The 8,914-nt window shown below is 35.7% G+C and overlaps 1 protein-coding gene across 2 annotated transcripts in view; it reads right to left on the bottom strand.

The window, feature by feature from the left end:
- LOC111793791 (60S ribosomal protein L7a-1) overlaps positions 1 to 1,185 on the bottom strand; it is a 2,965-nt gene extending 1,780 nt beyond the window's left edge. The window contains exons 1-2 of one of the 2 annotated variants that reach the window (XM_023675834.1): positions 1,094 to 1,185; positions 78 to 122 (exon numbers count right to left, since the gene is read on the bottom strand). In XM_023675834.1, the coding sequence (XP_023531602.1) occupies positions 78 to 122; positions 1,094 to 1,096 (48 nt within the window). In that variant the 5' untranslated portion in view covers positions 1,097 to 1,185. Of the gene's footprint in view, positions 1 to 77; positions 123 to 824; positions 830 to 1,093 lie in introns of those variants that run through there. The other variant, XM_023675833.1, reaches the window with a different exon arrangement.
- Positions 1,186 to 8,914: the final 7,729 nt, after the last annotated feature.

Genomic DNA, 8,914 nt, shown 5'->3' with positions numbered 1-8,914 from the left:
AAAAAAAAAAAAACAGCCAAAAAAAACCAGAACCATAATAAAAAAGAAAACATTCATCAAGGAAAAGAATCACTTACAGCCTTCTTTTTCGCCAAGGCTTTTCCAACAGCTTTCTTTGGCGCCTTTAAAAATACAATAAAATGATGTTAGCAAATTTCATTCCAGGCAAAGATGTAAACATCTAAGAAATCATAAAGAGAACAAATCAACTATAATACACAAAGAGGGATTCAAGTATAATGACAAAAAGTTGAAGAGGAAGGAATTTAATCTTACATCTTAATACGTGTAGACTTCTATCTCTCCTAGAGTCTTGAAAGGATTAAAAGAAATCATAAAAACACTTCAATTTTGTACAAAACCATTTTCTTCATATTTTGTTGCAAGGTACAACTATCATAATTTGATTACATAAGTGTTTTTTCAGTATACTACAATTCAAACAAGGGATGTGAATTCAATCAATAACCTTGAGGTAAGGCAACTGACGCTTTTACCAACTGGACTACATTCAAGCCTATTAGTGCTAATGTTACAAGTGTAGCTGCCATGAATTGTATTTGATAATAAAATGATGATCAATATGCTAATAAGTAGTAAAGGCCTGAAAACCAAGAGCGGCCATGAAAGAACACTAAGTGGCTAAATCCAAAAAGTGAATGTCTCTTAAGTCTCAACTCAGTCAATCTACCTAGCAAGCATTTTTCAAAAGAAGCCAAAAACATATCAAAATCAACCTCCGACAGAAACTGCTTCATATCAATATAAGCCAAACAGATCCAGTGATCAAAACCTCGTGATTTAAAAAGCAAGAAATGAAACACCATTTTCCAGACGATCGAGAGGAAAACTTCTCTCAAAACCCGATAAAAAAATGCATCTAGAAATTTCAAAACTTAAAATCGCAGAAAACATAACAGCAATGCAATCATGATACATAGTTTTCGGGCTCAGTCATCCAAGCAAAAACACATTCATGGACTGATTCTATTATAGCATCTGAAAACAAAAGATTGAATCTGAAAGCTCCAGAAAACGCAAACTAAACTGATAAACAGAATCAAAAGAGAGAAGAGAGTGGGGAGATTCATACCATTTTACCCGAGCCTGGTGAAAGGGCGATTGAGAAGAAGGATGGAATATAAATAAGCGGCGGCAAACTGAAGCAGAGAGGGAGAGCAGACGGCTAGGGCAAAATAAGAACAAGATGGGCTTGTGTTCTTTTGGGCTTTCTCTAATAAGACGGGCTGAAAAATATATTATTTAAAAATAATAAAATTATATCTAATATAAAATAATTATTATTTTTATTATTTTTATTGTATTTTCAAACCATTATACCAATTATCCACGTGTATAATAATATATTTTAATCATTTATAACAAATTACACTACTGTCCTCTTTCGACTTTCCCATGTTAGTTTGTTCTCCTCTCCAACCAACGTGGGACATCACAATCCACCCCCTCTTGGACCCAGCGTCCTCGCTGGCTGGTGGTTTGTTCTCCTCTCCAACCAATGTGGGACATCACAATCCACCCCCCTTCTAAACCCAGCGTCCTCGCTGGCTGGTGGTTTGTTCTCCTCCCCAACAATGTGGGACATCACAATCTACCCCCTTCTAGACCCAGCGTCCTCGCTGGCTGGTGGTTTGTTCTCCTCTCCAACCAATGTGGGACATCACAATCCACCTCCCTTCAGGGCTCAGTGTCCTCACTGGCAGGTGGTTTGTTCTCCTCCCAACAATGTGGGACATCACAATCCACCCCCTTCGAGGTCCAGCGTCCTCGCTGGCACATCGTTCGATGTTTGGTTCTGATACCATTTATAACGACTCAAATCCCTGTTGGCAGATATTGTCCTCTTTAGGCTTTCTTTTCGGGCTTCGCCTCAAAGGTTTAAAATGCCTCTACCAGGGAAAGGTTTCCACACCCTTATAAATGGTGGTCTGTTCTCCTCCCAACGGGGACATCACATATTTAATTTATTCATTTTATTGTACATTTTTTTTATGATTTTAGCAATTATTTTTCACAATATACAAAATATATACCTCTTATATCGTCAAATATTCTCTATATTTAAAAATATTAAAAAGACTTCAAAAAAAATTTAATGACGTGAAAACAACTCAATTAACCTATTAAAAAAATATATCAATTATTTGTAAAAGCTTAAAACAAAATATTTTACTTACATTAAGTGGGGTGGAGCCGGGTGCCCTCGGGCGTGCAGCATGAGCCTCGTTGAATGTGTGACGTTGTGGTGATGCCTGCCAGCCTTGGGCCAACCCTATGTTTTGAAGACTAAGTGGTGCCACAACACGCTCAATTGGTTGGAATCAGGTGCCTTTGGTTGTGCGACATGAGTCTTGTTGAGCATGCAATGTTGCAATGTTGCCTTCTAACTAGGAATCTCTGGTGTGAGGACTATGGATGACTGGTACGATGATGAAACATATTTATACATGATATCAATGGAGCTGGAATACCTTAAATTATCTTAAAAATTATAAATATATATACCGCTCATATTAGATTGCAACAAACATATTTTACTTATGGGGTGGAGTTGGGTGCGTTCGAGTGTGTGGCATGAACCTCGTTGAGTGTGTGACGTTGTGGTGATGCCTGCCAACCTTGGGCCAGCCCTATGTTTTGAAGGCTAAGTGGTGTCACAACATGTTCGGCTGGTTGGAATCAAGTGTCTTTGGGCGTGCGACATGAGTCTTGTTGAGCATGGAATGTTGCAATGTTGCCTTTTAACTGGGAATCTCTCGTGTGAGGACTGTGGATGGCTGGTACAACGATGAAACATATTTATACATGATATCGAAATATATATATATATATATATATATATATATATATATATATATCGTGCATAATAGATTGTAACAAATAGATAATAAAATAATTAAAATTACATGACTCAATTTTAGAACAAATCTTCAAGCGGTTGAGTTGAGGAAGAACTAATGATACTAATTTTCTACCGATCCAATTTTGTGTGCATATCAAACATTCCACTGTTCACGAGGTTAAAAAAAAAAATTAAGGAATTATGAATTCTCTCACTCGTAAACGTTGATTCAAAAGCTATCGTAGACAATTTTTTATAGAAGTCTATATTTAATATCATTAACTTTCGTCATGCCATAACATTGAAGTTCTTCGATGGGGTCAGATAAAATATCAATTCACATTATTAAATTACTCAAATTCATTTCATCGAACGTATTCATACTCATAGAATTATTATTGTTGAATACTGAAGCTCTGAGACGGAGATGATAGTGAAAATTTTGACATTTTGGAAGGACTAAATTGCAAATATGAATGTTAGTTCAATTATACGAAAGCGAAAATTTTGACATTTTAGTCGAGAATATATAAATCATGTAAATATTAACTTTTAAAGGACTAAATTGCAAAGACATGGAGGGTGAGATGGAGACGATAGTGAAAATTTTAACATTATGGAAGGACTAAATTGCAAATATGAATGTTAGTTCAATTATACGATAGCGAAAATTTTGACATTTTAGTCGAGAATATATAAATCATGTAAACATTAACTTTTAAAGGACTAAATTGCAAAGACATGGAGGGTGAGATGGAGACGATAGTGAAAATTTTAACATTATGGAAGGACTAAATTGCAAATATGAATGTTAGTTCAATTATACGATAGCGAAAATTTTGACATTTTAGTCGAGAATATATAAATCATGTAAACATTAACTTTTAAAGGACTAAATTGCAAAGACATGGAGGGTGAGACGGAGACAATAGTGAAAATTTTAACATTATGGAAGGACTAAATTGCAAATATGAATGTTAGTTCAATTATACGATAGCGAAAATTTTGACATTTTAGTCGAGAATATATAAATCATGTAAACATTAACTTTCGAAGGACTAAATTGCAAAGACATGGAGGGTGAGACGGAGATGATAGTGAAACTTTTAACATTGTGGAAGGACTAAATTGCAAATATGAATGTTAGTTCAATTATACGATAGCGAAAATTTTGACATTTTAGTCGAGAATATATAAATNATAACAAATTACACTACTGTCCTCTTTCGACTTTCCCATGTTAGTTTGTTCTCCTCTCCAACCAACGTGGGACATCACAATCCACCCCCTCTTGGACCCAGCGTCCTCGCTGGCTGGTGGTTTGTTCTCCTCTCCAACCAATGTGGGACATCACAATCCACCCCCCTTCTAAACCCAGCGTCCTCGCTGGCTGGTGGTTTGTTCTCCTCCCCAACAATGTGGGACATCACAATCTACCCCCTTCTAGACCCAGCGTCCTCGCTGGCTGGTGGTTTGTTCTCCTCTCCAACCAATGTGGGACATCACAATCCACCTCCCTTCAGGGCTCAGTGTCCTCACTGGCAGGTGGTTTGTTCTCCTCCCAACAATGTGGGACATCACAATCCACCCCCTTCGAGGTCCAGCGTCCTCGCTGGCACATCGTTCGATGTTTGGTTCTGATACCATTTATAACGACTCAAATCCCTGTTGGCAGATATTGTCCTCTTTAGGCTTTCTTTTCGGGCTTCGCCTCAAAGGTTTAAAATGCCTCTACCAGGGAAAGGTTTCCACACCCTTATAAATGGTGGTCTGTTCTCCTCCCAACGGGGACATCACATATTTAATTTATTCATTTTATTGTACATTTTTTTTATGATTTTAGCAATTATTTTTCACAATATACAAAATATATACCTCTTATATCGTCAAATATTCTCTATATTTAAAAATATTAAAAAGACTTCAAAAAAAATTTAATGACGTGAAAACAACTCAATTAACCTATTAAAAAAATATATCAATTATTTGTAAAAGCTTAAAACAAAATATTTTACTTACATTAAGTGGGGTGGAGCCGGGTGCCCTCGGGCGTGCAGCATGAGCCTCGTTGAATGTGTGACGTTGTGGTGATGCCTGCCAGCCTTGGGCCAACCCTATGTTTTGAAGACTAAGTGGTGCCACAACACGCTCAATTGGTTGGAATCAGGTGCCTTTGGTTGTGCGACATGAGTCTTGTTGAGCATGCAATGTTGCAATGTTGCCTTCTAACTAGGAATCTCTGGTGTGAGGACTATGGATGACTGGTACGATGATGAAACATATTTATACATGATATCAATGGAGCTGGAATACCTTAAATTATCTTAAAAATTATAAATATATATACCGCTCATATTAGATTGCAACAAACATATTTTACTTATGGGGTGGAGTTGGGTGCGTTCGAGTGTGTGGCATGAACCTCGTTGAGTGTGTGACGTTGTGGTGATGCCTGCCAACCTTGGGCCAGCCCTATGTTTTGAAGGCTAAGTGGTGTCACAACATGTTCGGCTGGTTGGAATCAAGTGTCTTTGGGCGTGCGACATGAGTCTTGTTGAGCATGGAATGTTGCAATGTTGCCTTTTAACTGGGAATCTCTCGTGTGAGGACTGTGGATGGCTGGTACAACGATGAAACATATTTATACATGATATCGAAATATATATATATATATATATATATATATATATATATATATATCGTGCATAATAGATTGTAACAAATAGATAATAAAATAATTAAAATTACATGACTCAATTTTAGAACAAATCTTCAAGCGGTTGAGTTGAGGAAGAACTAATGATACTAATTTTCTACCGATCCAATTTTGTGTGCATATCAAACATTCCACTGTTCACGAGGTTAAAAAAAAAAATTAAGGAATTATGAATTCTCTCACTCGTAAACGTTGATTCAAAAGCTATCGTAGACAATTTTTTATAGAAGTCTATATTTAATATCATTAACTTTCGTCATGCCATAACATTGAAGTTCTTCGATGGGGTCAGATAAAATATCAATTCACATTATTAAATTACTCAAATTCATTTCATCGAACGTATTCATACTCATAGAATTATTATTGTTGAATACTGAAGCTCTGAGACGGAGATGATAGTGAAAATTTTGACATTTTGGAAGGACTAAATTGCAAATATGAATGTTAGTTCAATTATACGAAAGCGAAAATTTTGACATTTTAGTCGAGAATATATAAATTATGTAAATATTAACTTTTAAAGGACTAAATTGCAAAGACATGGAGGGTGAGATGGAGACGATAGTGAAAATTTTAACATTATGGAAGGACTAAATTGCAAATATAAATATTAGTTCAATTATACGATAACCAAATTTTGGACATTTTAATCGAGAAGATATAAATCATGTAAATATTAACTTTCGAAGGACTAAATTGCAAAGACATGGAGGGTGAGACGAGGACGATAGTGAAAATTTTCACATTGGGGAAGGACTAAACTGCAAATATGAATGTTAGTTCAACTTTTGACATTNCCCAACAATGTGGGACATCACAATCTACCCCCTTCTAGACCCAGCGTCCTCGCTGGCTGGTGGTTTGTTCTCCTCTCCAACCAATGTGGGACATCACAATCCACCTCCCTTCAGGGCTCAGTGTCCTCACTGGCAGGTGGTTTGTTCTCCTCCCAACAATGTGGGACATCACAATCCACCCCCTTCGAGGTCCAGCGTCCTCGCTGGCACATCGTTCGATGTTTGGTTCTGATACCATTTATAACGACTCAAATCCCTGTTGGCAGATATTGTCCTCTTTAGGCTTTCTTTTCGGGCTTCGCCTCAAAGGTTTAAAATGCCTCTACCAGGGAAAGGTTTCCACACCCTTATAAATGGTGGTCTGTTCTCCTCCCAACGGGGACATCACATATTTAATTTATTCATTTTATTGTACATTTTTTTTATGATTTTAGCAATTATTTTTCACAATATACAAAATATATACCTCTTATATCGTCAAATATTCTCTATATTTAAAAATATTAAAAAGACTTCAAAAAAAATTTAATGACGTGAAAACAACTCAATTAACCTATTAAAAAAATATATCAATTATTTGTAAAAGCTTAAAACAAAATATTTTACTTACATTAAGTGGGGTGGAGCCGGGTGCCCTCGGGCGTGCAGCATGAGCCTCGTTGAATGTGTGACGTTGTGGTGATGCCTGCCAGCCTTGGGCCAACCCTATGTTTTGAAGACTAAGTGGTGCCACAACACGCTCAATTGGTTGGAATCAGGTGCCTTTGGTTGTGCGACATGAGTCTTGTTGAGCATGCAATGTTGCAATGTTGCCTTCTAACTAGGAATCTCTGGTGTGAGGACTATGGATGACTGGTACGATGATGAAACATATTTATACATGATATCAATGGAGCTGGAATACCTTAAATTATCTTAAAAATTATAAATATATATACCGCTCATATTAGATTGCAACAAACATATTTTACTTATGGGGTGGAGTTGGGTGCGTTCGAGTGTGTGGCATGAACCTCGTTGAGTGTGTGACGTTGTGGTGATGCCTGCCAACCTTGGGCCAGCCCTATGTTTTGAAGGCTAAGTGGTGTCACAACATGTTCGGCTGGTTGGAATCAAGTGTCTTTGGGCGTGCGACATGAGTCTTGTTGAGCATGGAATGTTGCAATGTTGCCTTTTAACTGGGAATCTCTCGTGTGAGGACTGTGGATGGCTGGTACAACGATGAAACATATTTATACATGATATCGAAATATATATATATATATATATATATATATATATATATATATATCGTGCATAATAGATTGTAACAAATAGATAATAAAATAATTAAAATTACATGACTCAATTTTAGAACAAATCTTCAAGCGGTTGAGTTGAGGAAGAACTAATGATACTAATTTTCTACCGATCCAATTTTGTGTGCATATCAAACATTCCACTGTTCACGAGGTTAAAAAAAAAAATTAAGGAATTATGAATTCTCTCACTCGTAAACGTTGATTCAAAAGCTATCGTAGACAATTTTTTATAGAAGTCTATATTTAATATCATTAACTTTCGTCATGCCATAACATTGAAGTTCTTCGATGGGGTCAGATAAAATATCAATTCACATTATTAAATTACTCAAATTCATTTCATCGAACGTATTCATACTCATAGAATTATTATTGTTGAATACTGAAGCTCTGAGACGGAGATGATAGTGAAAATTTTGACATTTTGGAAGGACTAAATTGCAAATATGAATGTTAGTTCAATTATACGAAAGCGAAAATTTTGACATTTTAGTCGAGAATATATAAATTATGTAAATATTAACTTTTAAAGGACTAAATTGCAAAGACATGGAGGGTGAGATGGAGACGATAGTGAAAATTTTAACATTATGGAAGGACTAAATTGCAAATATGAATGTTAGTTCAATTATACGATAGCGAAAATTTTGACATTTTAGTCGAGAATATATAAATCATGTAAACATTAACTTTTAAAGGACTAAATTGCAAAGACATGGAGGGTGAGACGGAGACGATAGTGAAAATTTTAACATTATGGAAGGACTAAATTGCAAATATGAATGTTAGTTCAATTATACGATAGCGAAAATTTTGACATTTTAGTCGAGAATATATAAATCATGTAAACATTAACTTTCGAAGGACTAAATTGCAAAGACATGGAGGGTGAGACGGAGATGATAGTGAAACTTTTAACATTGTGGAAGGACTAAATTGCAAATATGAATGTTAGTTCAATTATACGATAGCGAAAATTTTGACATTTTAGTCGAGAATATATAAATCATGTAAATATTAACTTTTAAAGGACTAAATTGCAAAGACATGGAGGGTGAGACGGAGACAATAGTGAAAATTTTAACATTATGGAAGGACTAAATTGCAAATATAAATATTAGTTCAATTATACGATAACCAAATTTTGGACATTTTAATCGAGAAGATATAAATCATGTAAATATTAACTTTCGAAGGACTAAATTGCAAAGACATGGAGGGTGAGACGAGGACG

Source organism: Cucurbita pepo, chromosome LG04, assembly GCF_002806865.2.
Source record: "Cucurbita pepo subsp. pepo cultivar mu-cu-16 chromosome LG04, ASM280686v2, whole genome shotgun sequence".
NCBI lineage: Eukaryota > Viridiplantae > Streptophyta > Magnoliopsida > Cucurbitales > Cucurbitaceae > Cucurbita > Cucurbita pepo.
Note: the sequence above shows the minus strand (reverse complement) of the source record. Positions and strands in the feature narration are given on the sequence as shown.